The sequence below is a fragment of the Stegostoma tigrinum genome, chromosome 16, assembly GCF_030684315.1.
Source record: "Stegostoma tigrinum isolate sSteTig4 chromosome 16, sSteTig4.hap1, whole genome shotgun sequence".
NCBI classification, from domain to species: domain Eukaryota; kingdom Metazoa; phylum Chordata; class Chondrichthyes; order Orectolobiformes; family Stegostomatidae; genus Stegostoma; species Stegostoma tigrinum.
The window spans coordinates 28,045,023-28,061,198 of record NC_081369.1 but is presented as its reverse complement, the minus strand read 5'-3'; the positions used below and the strand labels follow the sequence as shown (position 1 = coordinate 28,061,198).

Below are 16,176 nucleotides of genomic sequence, written 5' to 3'. Positions count from 1 at the left end.
CATGAGGGCTAATACAAACAGCAACATTAGGGCAAACACCTGCACCAATGGCAATGTTAGAGCTAACACTAGCACCAACAGCAATGCTACGGTTAATGTGAGTACCAATAGCAGTCTTAAGATTAAGGCTAGTATTAGGGTTAACTCTAGCATCAACAGCAACATTAGGTTTAACTTTAAGATCCACAGCAACATTAGGGTTAACTCTAAGACTCACAGCTGCATTAAGGTTATCTCCAGCACTAACAGCAATGCTACGATTAACGCAAGCACCATCAGTAATGTTATGGTTAACTCTTGCAGCAATGACAATATTAGGGTTAACTGTAACACCCACAGCAGTGTTAGCATTAACTCTTAAGAGCCAGAGCAGTGTAAGCATTAACTCCGGCATCAATGGCAGTGTGGGGTAAACTCTAAGACTGACAGCAACATCAGGATTAATTCCATAACAAACAGTAATATTGGGTTAACTTTAAGATCCACAGCAGCGTTAGGGTTAACCCTAGCCCCAATGATAATATTGCGGTTAACTCTAAAGCCCGCAGCAGCTTTAGGGTTAACCCTAGCCCCAATGATAATATTACGGGTAACTCTAAAGCCCACAGCAGGGTTAGGGTTATTTCTAGCCCCAGTGATAATGCTGGGGTTAACTCTAGCCCCAGTGGCACTGGCAGGGTTAACGCTGAAACCTACAGGAGCTCCTGCCCGCATGCACGCTGTCTCCTCCCCGGTCGTGACGTTCACGCTGCTGCCGGTCCAGACTCGGTGTGCGGGTGTATGTGTGCGCGCTGTCCCACGTTGTGGTGCCTGAGCCCGGCTCAGCACAGACAGCCACGGCATGGGTAAGAAGAGAACCAACAAATTCGCACGGCCACAATTTTCTCCAATCGGCCCACAGAATAACATCAAAGAGGAGAAGGAGGCGGAGGAGGTTGGAGAAGTTTACTCGCCGGCCGGGGATTTGCTTGAGAAAGTAAATTTCGGATCTGTTTCTCCCGGCCTCTGTTTTTCCCAGCTGCTCCCTTGTTGGGCTTAATGTGGATCTACTAACTTGTTCCCGATTGTTTTAGGCGTCTTCTTAGGCTGTTACTTTGTTTATGAATGAAAACTATAATCTATGCCCCATGCTCTCCAAGGGAAACAGGCATCACCAGACCGAGTAAAACCACCTTTTAAAAAACGTTTCGTGTCGTTTCAGAGGGTGAAGGGAGTACCCATTAATGTAGATGAGGTAGATGGTAGCAAGTGAGTTTGATGGAGATTTTGAAAGACTCATACACGTTCAAAGAGAACCTGCGGGCATGTGTTCTGAGTTAGCTGAGTGACAACTCTGTAACGATTTGATGTGTTGACAGGCTGCCAAAGAAAGTTCAAGAAAAGTTTAGTGGAAGACTGAGTTTGGATAAATTACCCGTTATGTAGAGTATAATGTGGAAAGAGGAGCCTCATGGTGTTACCACTAGACTATTAATCTGAGAGACCCAGGTAATGCTCTGGGGACCTAGATTTCAATTCAGTAAAAACAAAATTTGGGGCTATGTGACCAGTGATGACCATGAAACCATTGTCAATTGTCAGAAAAACCTATGTGGTTCATTCATGTCCTTTTGGGGAAGGGAACTGCTGTCTCGGCCCAGCTGGGCCTATGTGTGTGACTCTAGACCCACAGCAATGTGGTTGACCCTCAGCTGCCCTCTGGGCACATTGGGAATGGACAACAATACTAGACTGCCCAGTGTTGACTGTGTTCCATGAATGAATTTTTACTGATCCAATCAGGACGCTGAGGGTTCTTAAGGCTTGAAGTAGGATGGATGATCCACTAGTTATGGACTGTTATGGTGGGATAAACTAATCTGCACTGGACCTGATGGGACATTAAAATGGTGCATCAAAATTTGGACCTGACCAAACTGGCAAGACACAATGGAGGAATTGGTGATCACTGAGCAACTTGTGCTGGGAAAGTGACAGGGTTGACTTATTTTACAAATGCTAAATTTGTGAAGACTTCTTTTTTCTGTAAGTTGCTGTTGGACAAACAATTGTCCAAGAATACAGTCCAGAGCAGTACTGAGGGGATAAACTGGAGGATATTCATACTGAAGCTCATCCCTCCCTGTAAATGACGTCACAAGTAACCAGGACGAGCCACTCAGATGCAGGAAGAGTGTTAATGATTGGGCTTTGGCCACACCCAATTCACTATTTTAGGACAGGAGGAGATGCCATTGCCAGAAGTATACCAACTACATTTTCAATTATGTGATGGTGAAGTAAGGATGGTGGTGTCCAGGCTGTAAGGGACTGAGTATATGAGGTTGGATTGAGAGTGTTGGGACGAATTGGAAAAGTAAAGCTGCAGCAGCCAAATAGGTATCCTTAAAGTTCAAGTTTAAAAAATGACATCTACATGCTTTTTATACTTGCCATTGAAATTAAGATGCATTTTAGCAGAAGAAAGGAGCAAGGTAGTTTACATTTGCCAGGAACAGGATCCTTTTGTTATCCTTGCCTTGCAAGTATTCTTGGAGTGTTAGAACAATTTGGTGATTGAGTGGATGGTACAGGATCACCTGAGGTGATCTAGCCAGCTCTGGCATTGATTGTATTGCCAGTTATATGCTTACAAGTCCCTGAAATTAAGAAACATAAAATTAGAATTTTCGAAGGCGGAATAGTGAGGAAGGTGAAAAGGGCACTGAAAATAAAGGAGCTGCTGGGGAGGCTAACAGAAGCTGCAGTGTATTAATGGTACTGGGCCCAACAGGCGGATGCTGGAATCGAGATAGTGGTTAGTTTTTCACAGCAGAAGTTTGTAGTTGGGTGGGAAGGTGCAGAAATTGAAGCATGGAATTGCAAGAAATAAACCTTGTGTATATAGATAGTGCCTTTCAGAACTTTTGCATGTCCCAAAGCACTTTACAGTTTGTTAGCTAGTTTGAAGGTTGTTGTTCGAAAGTGTGACACCCAGTTCACATGCAGTATGCGCCTGCAAACTGCCATGTGATGATAATCAGGTAATCTGCTTTTTCAGATGATTTTGATTGAAGAAGAAATATAGCAGGATGATGTGAGGTAAACGTGTGATAATCAATCCAGGCAGCATTTAGGAGGAAAGGAGCAGTCAATGTGTCCGGTGTTACCCTTCTTCAACCCAAAACATCGACTACTCCTTTCCTCCAGATGCTGCCTGTCTTGTGTTCTTCCAACTTTGTTTGTCTACTTTGGATTCCAGCATCTGCAGTTTTTCTTTGTCTCCAATTTGATAATCAATGATTTAAAACGTGTTTTTTTAAATGGGTAAAATATTTCAGTCAATTTCACTGGGTTCCATCATGGATAACCGTACCAGACACGTCCACTTGTTGGGAATTCCCTCGTGACAGCTGTTTAATGGGGTAGACGCAAAGATAAACAGATGCATTGTGACAGTCAGGTCTTAAAACTGAAATTTACTCAGACTTGTTGAGTACAATGCAGCAGTGTTGTTAAGGGAGTCACTTGCTTAAGGCTCAAAAGGTCTTCAATGGGGAAAATATATCATACTGCACCTCAGGAGTACTTTAGCCCCCATTTGCTCTGTGAATCTACAGCAGAAGCTCATGATCCACAGATAAAATTAAATAAACATTGTGATGTGCAGATTACGTAAAATCTCTGAACAAAACTTGTTGTGAAATTTTTTTGTTGTCCAAAGCTTTTGCTGAAATTCATTCACAACACATTTTTAGGTACCTACAAGCAAAGTAGAATTCATTTTGTTACACTTTGACCAAGCATTTCCGAACTGAGAGGAAGTATTTTAATTTGGCCTTTAATTTTGCTTTTCGCTTATTGCCTATATTGTAACATTATTTAAATTTTGCTCCTGGCCTTGAGCTAAGAATGCATTGTTTACATCCTCTGAGAGAAGCATGTTGTGAGAGCAAGTAAAAAGACAGAGTACCTAGTTGTCAAGAGAACATGTTGTATAAATAAATATGGCATTGTATCTGGCAATTTAGGAAGGTAAATGTGACAGAAGCAATTGATGGCACTGAACCTAATAAGGCTTGCATATAACAGATTCCTCCATTTTCCCAAGTTTAGAGACCATAGGCACGGATTGACATAGCTAAGTCTTTTGAGCCCTTGATTGTGTAGACAGTACTCTGGGGGTTATCATTGCTATGCTTGATCACCAGTTCTGTTCTACTCAATGAAGCATTAACTTCACTTATGTGAACTGGTAAAACTGAGTAAGAATCTCTTCAGTTTGGAGTAGTGACCCAATGAGCAGATCGTGATCACCCAGGGTGTGGAATACTGCAGAGCCAGTTAGCAAGTTATAAATGATTGATATGGATCTAAGTTTACTTCACTGGATTATTGCCATCCTTTAGCCACTTTGACTTCAAAGAGCTGACCAGACATTGTCTGAAATCACACCTTGTGTTCATATGGTACCTAAAATGTAATAAAACTTATTGAGTTCCTTCCCAAGAACGTTAGAAAAGAAGATATAACACTGAGCCACATAAGGAAATGCTATGTCTAATGACCCAAAACTTAGTGAAGGAAGTAGTTTAAGGAGTGTCGTAAAGAACAATAGTGAGGTAGAGAATTGGTGCAGTGTGGGATAATATTCCAGAATTTGGCATCATTGCAACTGAAAGCGGTTCCCAAGGGGGAACAGTGGTGAAAGATGAGAAGAAAACTGCGTTACGTTATTGAATTGAAAAAGCCCAGATGACAATCCACTTATAAGATTGTCTAAATTGGCGTAATCTTTGCCCATGACCACGTGTTTTAACCCTAACAGCTTTGCCAATCATTTTAAGGTGAGAATTTCTTATTTGTAAACTATAATTGCCGAGCTATGTTTAACTTTCGTTACTTGATGCACCTAATGACACAATCTCTGAAATTTACATGAACCAACATAATCTGAAAGATGCATTCTGTACATTACTCAACTTTAAGTTTTAATTATATGAACTGTGGATAGCTGTGCAAATTGTTTTGATTCACAAACTGCTTCTAAAAGACAGAGGAATGCACAATATCCCGTGTCAATGTCAAGGAGGATTACCACAGGAGCCTCCACATTCTGAGCACATTATATCAGAATTAACCAGCCCAAAATAACTTCCTGTTTCCAGGGTTTGTGTTAAATTACAGTAAATGATTATCCCCACAATGATTTAATGACAGTTTTATTCTCTGATAGTTACAGAGTGTGAATCCTGATATTCGTGAATTTGCCTGTGCAAGTATTTCAAAACTTGTCCAGGAGAAAAAGGTGATCCCTTCGTTTCTGCAGAAAGACGTTGTTCGGTGTCTGGGGCCTCTGCTGCTTGATCCAAGTGTTGGTGTGAGGGAGACAGCGGCTGGTGCACTCAGGTTAATCTTTTAAATGTCATTACATGTGCCAAAACTAACTTAATAACCTCATGTTCATAACTTAAACTTGGTTGATTGGGGCAGAATTTAAAAGTCTGCAGTTAACACTAGCCTTGGAAATGTTATGAACTGGTCAGGAGAATAGCAGTGAACACCAAGAGGATTTTGAAGAGCTGTTGGAATGAGCAGACATAAGGTAGATAAAATTTAATGCAAATAACTGCAAAATCAGGGATTAACGAATTAAGAAGAGGCAAAACAAAATAAGGGATGCAAAATAAAGAGGTTTTAAGAGCCCAGGACCTGGAAGTATATTTGCCCAAATTATTGAAGGTCTTGGGCAGGTTGAAAAAGTAGTTTAAAAAGGCTTACGGGATGCTGGGATTTATTAGTAGAGGCATTCAATACAATGGCAAGGAAATGAGGATGAATCTTTGATAGACTTGTTCCACCTTAACTGGATTTTGTATCCAATTCTGGGCACCACAATTTAGGAAAGATGTCATGGTATTAGAGAGGGTGCAGAAAAAAGATAGGAAATATTTTTGGTGGTGAGGAGCTTCAGTTATATGGATGCTTTGCACAAGCTTGGTCTATTTATAGAGAGAAAGGGGTTGAAAGAATTGGTAGAAGTGCTGAAAATAACAAGGGATCTAAATAAAAACAATTACCATTATTGGAGAGCCAAGAACCAGTGGATATAAATTTAATGATTGGCAAATGAACTCAAAGTAGTGAGGAAAATTTGGGGGCGGGGGGGAGGGTACGGTGCCTCAGTGGTTGGCACTGCAGCCTCACAGTGCCAGGGACCCGGGTTCGATTCCAATCTCGGGCGACTGTCTGTGTGGAGTTTGTACAATCTCCCTGTGTCCGCGTGGGTTTCCTCTGGGTGCTCTGGTTTCCTCCCACAATCCAAAGATGTGCAAGTTAGGTGGATTGGCCATGCTAAATTGCCCGTAGTTTCAAGGGTGTGTGGGTCATTGGGGGATGGGTCTGGGTGGGATGCTCCAAGGGGGCTGTGTGGACTTGTTGGACCGAAGGGCCTGTTTCCACACTGGATGGAATCTAATCTAATCTAAAAAAAAATTGGGTGGTTAAAATTCAGTGTACTTTCTGAAAGGATTGATGAAACAGGTTCAATTGTGGCTTTCAGAAGAAAATTGGATAAGCCTCTGAAAAGAAAAGTTGCGGAGAGCTGCAGGGAAAGAATAGGGAATGATAGCAGCCAATCTATTCTTGCAGAGGTCCAGCATGGACTAGTAAAGGCCTTTCTTGTAGCGTAACTATTCTCAATTATGTTTAGAAGAGAAGGTTGTAAATCTGAAAGTATCTAAAATGAATTGTTTGTTTGTAACAGAAACCTTAGTGCTTGTGGAGGATATGATGTTTGTGATGAGATGGTGAAGCAAGATGTTATGACTCCTCTTACTGCATTGTTGCGGGAGGTAAGCTATTGTGTAAAATTCAGATCAATACACTTTTATGTTTCATTTTTTTCTGGTAATTTCCTTCCTTGCATCTTTTTTCTCCAAAAGAACATAAATAGGAGCAAGTGTATGCCATTTGCTCCTTTGAGCCGACTTTGCTACTTAATAAATCATGGCTAATCTTTTCCCTTAGCTCCACTTTACTGCACAATCCCCACATCCCTTCATTCCCGTAATATCCAATGCGACATCAATCCCTTACTTGAACTGCATTGTACATTTACAGCTGTCTGCAGCCAAGAATTTCAAATGTTCACAACCTTCTGAGACTGTATCCCCGAGATTTTGACTCCACAGTCACAAAACATCCTCCTGACATCGACTTTGCTCTGTGTATTTTTATGCATTTCAATGAATTAATTTCTCATTCTTCTAAACTCTGCAATATATGGACAAAGTCTATGTAATATCTCCTTGTAAGTCACTACCCTTGTCCTAGGAGTCAACTAAGTGAACTGCTGTTGCACTTTTTCCAAGAGAAGCACATCTATCTAATTGTAACAGACCAAAACTATACACAGTACTCAAAACAGAGTCTCATCAAGGCTGTGTATAACTGCAGTCTTCAGCGATTGACTCGAAACCCTTATAATAAAGGTTAATGTACCACTTGCTTTTCTAATTGTTTGTCACAACTGCTCTTTAACTTTTTTTTGTGTATCCAAAGTTGGACGCAGAATGTTTTTTGAGCTGTTTCTGAGACATTGTTGAGGGATGCTGTTTGATTTTCAGAGGCTTTTTACATTTCCTGTGATTCCTTTATGACATGATAGAGTTGTACATTATTGCATTTTGCATTTAGTGTTCTTCCTTGAATGCCAGGGAGAGCACAGGTACCAAAGATTGTATACATACATTATTAAATCTTTTTAACTTGAACCATTAAGGAAGGTGCACTTGTGCTAATTTGTGAGAAATAAATCTTCAATACTCTGTTTCCACAACTGGATCATGGAAAAATCTGAACGGGTGCACATTTCATAGTTCATATTTGAAGTTTTGTAGTTGATGAACTAAGTCAGGAGTTTTCAATTTACATTTTAATTCATTATGAATGGAATGTTTCTAAGCATTTTCTTACTCAAGATATCAAATAAACATGTTTTGTTTGACGTAAACTGTGGCAGACACCTTGTAAATTAACCTGTTTCATCCCCAACCATAAATACATAAGCCTCTTTTCCAAAACCCCTTTCCCGTCTCTTAGCAGCTACAGGATCCACTGTCACCCCCACAAATCCCCTGCTGAAGCCCAACAATAACCTCCAGAAAACTGGACTCAACCAGATCTGCTGACAGCTCTGACCGATTCTACTAGGAAATGGATCCCTTCAATACAATATGTTTACAAAACTTCTGGGTTGAATTACTGACCTGAGCTAAAGACTGCCACAAAATGAGAGACTTGCTGTTATTTAACATTTTGTCCAACCTCGCACTGCCCCAACCTAGACCCTCCCAATACAACTAGCTCTTTGAGCCCTGCACTCCTCCCTGTGTCACTTGTGGACCACCACTATTGGGTCAGACAGTGCAGCTTCAGCCCAAACACAGTTTTGCCTTTTAGTGCCCTTGCTGCTATCACAGAATCTGCCTTTGGAATGAGAGAAACTATGTTTGGAACATGAGAAAACCAACTTCTGATTGGAAGATCAGCTGCTGACAGATTCTGAATCTGTCATGTGTGGGAGTGGCACTTTGGTCAGTCACGTGAGTAAATTTTCCTGAGTGATTTGCTAACTATCAGGGTGAATTTACCACCTGTCCCATGTATTTTGACCATTGATCCAAGAAGAGCCAAGCCCTTTAAGGTACAACATACTAAAGACACTGACTATTTTGTAAAACAAAAGCTGGTGTTTTTCTATTTTTCCTACATTGTCGATATCTTTACGTCGTACTCATTCTGCTGTGTTTGTGCGCACTCATTTCGCCTGTCTAAATCTTTTTGCAGATTCTTTGAATCCTCCTTACGGTTTACATTCCCGCCTAGCATTGTATCATCAACAAACTTGATTTTTTTTACACTCAGCTGCTCAATGTGTTGTCAGTTCTGGTGAAGGATTTCTGGACTTAAAACATTAACTCTGCTTTCTCTCTGTAGGTGCTGCTAGACCAGCTGACCTTCTCAGCAATTTCTGTCACGTTGAAGATTTCCAGTATCTACAGTTCTTTATTTTACTTTACCCAACAGATTCTGTTGGTATCTAAGGACGTGTGAAATTTTTCACTTTTTGGCCTCTATCAATTCAGTCATTATGACCAATTTCATACAGAAGAGGGAGGCATTTGGGGCAGCTTTTCTTAGCGAAAAATGCCTGGTATCTAGAACACTGGCAAAGTTAAGGATGGAAGCTCTCCCTGTGTGGAATTGTTGGAGTGTTATTCTTAGATGTTTGAATCCCCTGGAGCTTGCAAATAGTTAGCTGTATGCTTTTAAGTATGTACTGAGAAAACCATTACGAACTCCAATCTCTGAAGTCTTTCTGTTGTTTTGTGATTACAGTGTTGTGTGGAATTAAATGCATACAGGGTCACTTCACAGAAGCAGAAAGGTGCAGATAAACCCTATGTAGAAGACATTGCAAATGAGGCCATCAGCATTCTCTGGAACTTGTGGTAAGTTTACTTATCCTCAAGCACAAAATTTTCCAGAGTTGCCTGTGATGAATCTGTATTTTCAGAAGCAATTTTATGGCTAGCTCCTAATAAAGTTTGTACGGTAAAATCATTAATAATGGCTTTTCAGATGACTTGCCTGTGTTGTGGAAAATGCCCGCGGTACCACTCAGAATCAAGCAGAACTTTTCATTTCATGTCCAACAGCTACCTAGTAAATTCTTTGATCGTCTTTGGCAAAATACTGGAATATAGAATTCCTGAACTCTCGTGAGTGGTGCGTTGCTTACTGTTTCCTGTTCATTGATTTCAACAGAGATAAAATTGTGGGCAGCACACTCATAGTTTTCAGATCCCCTCCCACAGATAGGCACCTTGATGTGTGTAGGCTTTGAACATCAACCCCAGGAATTTTGGTTTATGTTATTGATTCTGCTCCAGTGGAATAGCTGAGTAATACCTCAAGTTAGATTGTGATATATGTTGTTTGAATGCAGCAGCTACAAAAATCGCTACTTCCTTTCAGGTTCCCACAAACATAATTGTCCTGTGAGCAACAACTAGGAATTGGTACTATTGATACGATAGTTGCTGTCAAAGTGGCTCACATCTTTATAAATTAATGTAAACAATGTATTGTTCCTCACTGTTTTCTGCAAACTACACTGGTGTTTTGTCAATGCATGTGCGTGATTTAGAAATAAGCCTGATGATGGGGTCTAATTTGGGAAGCTTGAAAAGTTGGCAAGTTTGTGGGTCTCAGCATCTCTAAGTGAAACTAATGGAGTGTACGATTATTGTATTGAATAGAAGGGTTGACTGATGTTTTTCTCTTGTTTTCTGAGTGAGAGTAGCAGCACAGCAGTGTCTGTCTTTAACAAAGAAGGGTTATTGGACGTCTGCATCCAGTGCCTGAGACGGTTTAAGGACAATGTAGAACTAGCCATTTCTGCAGGTAAGTAATCTTGAATTATTTATTCTGTGCTGCATCCGTTGGATTTATGCTAAAATTTTAAATTATGTTTTGCTTAATAATGTATTTTAAACAAAAAACTAATTGAAGGGACCTTCACTTGGAAACTCTTGTGAAATATAAACTGTCTTATTTGAGCCCCTGATAAATTTATTTCAGAATGAATCCTGATAACTGCTTCAGAAGCATCAGAAAAAAAAATTTGATCAGTAGGTGGCGCCATCATTGGTTCAATTTTGAGATTATTAACTAAAAAGTACGTAAGTGTATAAGATTGGAAAAACAGGTTTGATCAATCGTGTACCCTTCAAAAGTAGAGTATTTTCACTACTGTGCCTGATTTTTTTCACTTTCTTTTGAATGTAAGTTATTGTCCTAACTATTTGAGGAGTCTATTCTAAGCACAGCCATACTAAATATCTGATCTTTTCTTTCCTTTTCCTTCCTTCCAAATTCACCTTTCTCACTTGCTGTCAACCAGGGGGCCTGGTAAATATTAGAGGTCTTGACTATTCGGGTAAGATCCATTCCCAATCATTACCATGAATAAACTTAGATTTTGGAATCTCAGCTTGTAGCTAAGATGTCCGATTCTAAGGTCTAAATTTTCATGCAGTTTTCTCTTTTATTCACTCGTGGGGTGTGGGGTTCACTGTCTGGCCAACATTTATTGCCCATCACAAGTTGCCCTTGAGAAGGTAGTGGTGAGCTGTCTCCTTGAACTGCTGCACTGCATTCCACGGCGTCGTTGGGTGGGCGGTGGCATTCCAGGATTTTGACCTAGTGACGTTCAAGTAACGGTGCTGTATTTCCAAGTCAGGATGCAGGTGCCGGTGTTCGCTTTTTTGTGCTGCTTGTGGGTTAGAAAGGTGCTGTTGAAGTATCTTTGCTGAACTTCTGCAGTGAATCTTGGAGATAGTACACACTGCTGCTACCACGTGGTGGAGGGAATAGATGCTTGTGGATATGGGCTGCTTTGCCCTGGATGGTGTCAAGCTTCTTGAGTGTTGTTGGGCCTGTGCTCATCCAGTCACGTGGGGAGTATTCCATCACACTCCTTACTTGTGCCTTGTAGGTGGTGGACAGACCTTGGCGAGTCAGGAGGTGAATTACTTGCCACAGTAATTCCTCGCTGTTGTAGCCACTGTGTTAAAGTGGTGAGTCCAGTTGAGTTTCTGGTCAATGGAACCCCGGAATGTTGAAAGTGGAGTATTCAGTGATCGTAACAGTATTGAATGTCAAGGGGTGGTTGGTTTTATTGTCTCTCATTGATAATGGCCATCACCTGGCATTTGTGTGGTGTGAATGTTACTTGCCACTTGTCAGACCAAGCCTGGATGTTGTCCAGATTTTGTTGCACTGGAACATGGACTGCTTCGGTATCTGAGGAGTTGTGAATGGTACTCAACATGGTGTAATCATTGGTGAACAACCCCACTTCTGACCTTATGATGTAGGGAAGGTCATTGATGAAGCAGTTGAAGATGGTTTTAGAGGGTCGTTGGCTTAGCCACCATGCTGTCAGAGTCCTAAATGAAGAAATGCTACCTTTGAACTGTCACATTTTTGTTGGGAGTAATGGGAGGATTTTGGTTTTCGTAGATGTGGTTCATGGAGGCAGCTGCTTGTATAAAAGTTGGGCTGATTTCAATCAGCTGTAAGTTGTGCCACTAAGATGTCTGAAATACAGTTTGTGGGTTTTGCGCCTTTCAGGACAAGGTCGAAATTTACTGGAAAAGTAGAAACAGCAATACTGGAGAAACTCAGGCCTGGAAGCATCTGTGCAGAGAGAAAACAAGGACATTTTAAGTTGAAATATGACTCCTCTTCAGAACCCAGCAACTTTCTGTTTCACTCTTCACAAATGCTGCTACGTGGCATTTTCTATTTTTTGTTTTCAGATTTCCAACATTCACAGTATTTTTGCAGTATTTTCAATTTAGCAGAGATTTTTGGAGAGGTAAAGGATCTTTGAAGAAAGATCCAGGGATCCTTTTAGCTGAGGTTAAGTGCTTTTGAAATTATTAAAAGTAGTCATGAATCTGTTAAAAATGGATTAACTGATTGGAACTGTCAAGTCATTGAAAGCTTCTGTCCTTTAAATTTGAAACAACTGTGTACAGCTTGAAAAAAAGAATGCTTGCCATTTCACTCCAGTCTCTTGACAAAACTCTGAGGGCTGTGGTTGTCAGATGACTGCATTCAGAACTTTACTTCATCTCATTTTAACTCATGAGATCTTGCCTTGATGGTTACAGAGTGTGTTATGGAGGGCATATTAGCAAAGGGTAGTGGATGAGAGGGGTCAAGTGTTGACAAAACAGGGATTATAAGGTGGGCAAGAGGTTGGAGTGGGTATGGTTGAGCAAAGAGGGTATGGGGTGGCTATAAGTGTGGGTAGAGAGACGCAGTTTGGCAGAATTGAGACAAGGAATCGTGGCAGGGAGTGAGTGGGGCATGAATGCTTTGGATTTATATGAAAGGGGGGCAGAATATGTGGGGTGCTGGGTCTAGAGGGGTGTTTTTACTTGCACTTTTTATTTTCCAAGAGCTAGAACACTTAAGATCCTTTCACATAGTCAACAATCTGTGGGTGGTTTTGTTTTCAGCAGGAGGGGTTGAGGGTACGTGTTCGAGGGGTTCATTCCTGGATTGCATTCCTTGCTCCCATGCAAAGGGTGGGGTCGGTGTTGCTACATCTTTTGTGTGTAATATGATATGCTTCTGCAATACTATGACATGAAATGTATGGCAGTGGCATTTATGCTGTGCTTAATGCTGTGTGAAATTAAAGACCATGGCTTGTATGCTGTCTAGCTTTGTAAGGTCATGGAACCACCTTTTATTGTGCTGTTCATGCTATTCAAATCTATTCTCTTCTAATGCCAATTCTACCCATCCTGTTAACAGCTCATGAATGCTTATTTTGTTTAATTTAGAGCAGGAAGCAAAACGTTAAGGCTGTTGCTCAAAAAGTGCTGTATGAGTAATCATTGTAAAGTCAGTACACATGTACTTTTTCTTGTGGTCATCTTAGGCCTGAGTGCAACCCTCCATGGCTTCATTGATTCAGCACTGATATTAAAACTTGTTCCATTGGTGTAGTTATATTCAACTATGAGAAGTGAGAAGAAAGCCTTCCTTTTCTATAATGCATTGCCATGTCTTGTAGAAACATCCCAAAGTGCACTGCATTCCACTGATTACCTTTGCAAAACACTTAGTATGTAGGCAAGTGCAGATAACAAAAGATCCTTGACACAGTGAGATGAGAAATCAGTTGATTATTTTTGATGGTTGAGAGTCAAATGTTGACTCACTGGTTTGGCTGAGCTCACTGTTAAGCAAATAATGCTGTCCATCTGAACCACTGGAACAGGTATTCATTGCTTCAGTTTTATTCTGCTTCAAAGAACTCCAGAACAAGGTGGCACACTTTCAGTACTGCATTGAAGTGTTAATCCATGACTTTTTGACTCCAGCTAAAATGCTCCTAATGGAGTCACGCCGACACCTAATATATGCAAAGGAGTTAGGTTTTAATTCCCCTTGTGGGAGGACTGCCTGTACAGCGTGTGTAGGTAAGGTTTTATGTTTTTCTCTCCTTATTTGAGTTCAATTTGCATTTGAATGCTTGATGAATGAATTCTAGGATGATTTGTAAAAGGGAAGCTCCTTACTGAAACTACACTGGGGAATATTACTCACGTTGTTTCTGAGGTATCTGTTTGATTGCCTGATTACAATGCCAAATGGCTTCATCTGAATAGTCAGTACCTGATGACAGTAGCAATATATCTTCCACATTGTCCATATTGAAAAATGAGGTAGTTGGTTTTAACAAATGACAGTACATGGCTCCAGTTATTTTAGCAGTGTTTGACTCTCAAAGAGAATTGTAATCAAACAGATGAAGACATTCTTTTAAAGATTTTAAATTTTTAAAATTATTTTCGTTTGTACTGTGTTCTGGACAATTAAGTTCTAAAATGACTTGACTTCTTTGCGCTTAGAATCAGCGTAAGCTGTAGTTCAGTTGGTTAAAGTCCGACCTCTGAGTCAGGAAATCATTTGAGTTCAAGTTCATCTCTGGAGGCTTGTGGCATAACCTAGGCCAACCTTGCATTGCAGGACTGAAAGTATGCTGCATTGCCAAATGTACTGCTACTTTCAGGTGAAGCCCTGTCTCCCCTGTCTTGGACATGAACAATCCCGTGGCATTGTTGATGGAGGGCAGAGCTGCTAACTTGTCTAGTGTTTATCCATCAAATAGCTGCTGTCGTTTGCAGCTACCTCTGCCAGGAAATCCGCTGTCCTGTCATGCCACCCTTCTCTGTCTGGAGCAATTGACCATCTTCTTCTGACCTCAAGAAGGGATCGCTATCTTTTCAGCTCTGATTAAATGACTGAAACATTGACCATTTCTTGCCTGGTTCTCACATCCTTTTGCTCTTGCAATTTTAGTTACCTTTTCATGTATCTTAGGTCTTTGTCTTATGGTTGGTGCATGGACATTTGACATCTGTCTTGACAATCACTTTCCAAGGGCCTCTATTTTGTTCCACACATCTTTACTTCATGTTATCCAGGTTTTTGAGGCAGACAGGCAAGTGGATAGAAAGTTGCAGCTTACATTTTACTATATTCATGCTGTCTCTATCACTCAATTCATTTCTGCATCACATCTGCCATCTTCCTTTCTCATTTGTGTTAAATAGACAAACTTATCTGTTTGTTCCAGTGTGACTCCATTCACTTCAGTTTTCACTGTAGTTGCTTCTAATGTATTCCTTCTATCGTTGTTTTTTTGTCATCTTGGTGTTCATATTTCAAACTTCTAGATTTGATTTGATCCATGCTGTTTTGTAGGGGCTCTTCTAATTCTGTAAGTCACACTATGTTGTTGCTGTATTGCAAGTTTATTATCTTGCACACCTCTCTTCACTCGAAACATGTCTGTGTGTCTTTTAGGCCCTCTTAGTATTTGATGTCGCGATAATTTCTTGATAAATCTTGCAATCAATTTCAATGAAACAAATTGTCTGATCATAATCACATTGCTGTTTATGGAACCTTGCTGTGAGCAAATTTACATTGAAGTGGTTTCTTTTAGACCTGGGGATAGTTTATTTTCAAAATTAGTTGCTGTTGTACTGTTCAAGATGTTATGTAAAGCACTTTCACTCTTCTTGCAACTTCAAATCTACTCTTCAATGGCTTGCATTTCTAGCTATTCAAGTTGAGCACTTTGGAAAATGGGATCACTTCTGAATGTTAGCAAGAACTGCGAACTAGCCCTGCGCTTTTACAACCACTGCTAAAATGCTCTTTGTCACTTCAGATAATTATAGCTACTTGTCAATTCTTCAAATGAGTGTGAGGCCAGCATAATTTTGTTCAGTCTTCAGTTGTTTAGTTGGATTTGATTTTTCTTGCTGTGTGTGCTTCACTCTTCTTGATATACATGTGGGTCTGCTGTGACAATGGTGCCAGTCAGAGGCTGTGATGTGGGTGGGCTGGGGATCTGAGAAAGGGATGTGACTTTCCAATTGAAGAAATTGTGAAGATATTCGTGAGAGACCTGCCCAGTGACAGCAGTGTTTCTTTTATGATTCTTTCTCGGTAAACGAATAATTCTGTTTTCCTTGTTATAGACTGATTTTTGCAGGATAAATATAAATTGTATGAATATATTCAATTTTTAAAATT

The 16,176-nt window shown here is 40.4% G+C and overlaps 1 protein-coding gene across 4 annotated transcripts in view; it reads left to right on the top strand.

The window, feature by feature from the left end:
* The window catches only part of heatr3 (HEAT repeat containing 3), a 45,084-nt gene that overhangs the window by 3,770 nt on the left and 25,138 nt on the right, over positions 1-16,176 (top strand). For 2 of the 4 annotated variants that reach the window (XM_048546868.2, XM_048546867.2), the window contains exons 1-5: positions 760-976; positions 5,216-5,388; positions 6,746-6,833; positions 9,382-9,494; positions 10,340-10,449. In XM_048546868.2, the coding sequence (XP_048402825.2) occupies positions 842-976; positions 5,216-5,388; positions 6,746-6,833; positions 9,382-9,494; positions 10,340-10,449 (619 nt within the window). In that variant the 5' untranslated portion in view covers positions 760-841. Of the gene's footprint in view, positions 1-744; positions 977-5,215; positions 5,389-6,745; positions 6,834-9,381; positions 9,495-10,339; positions 10,450-16,176 lie in introns of those variants that run through there. The other 2 variants (XM_059651670.1, XM_059651671.1) reach the window with 2 other exon arrangements.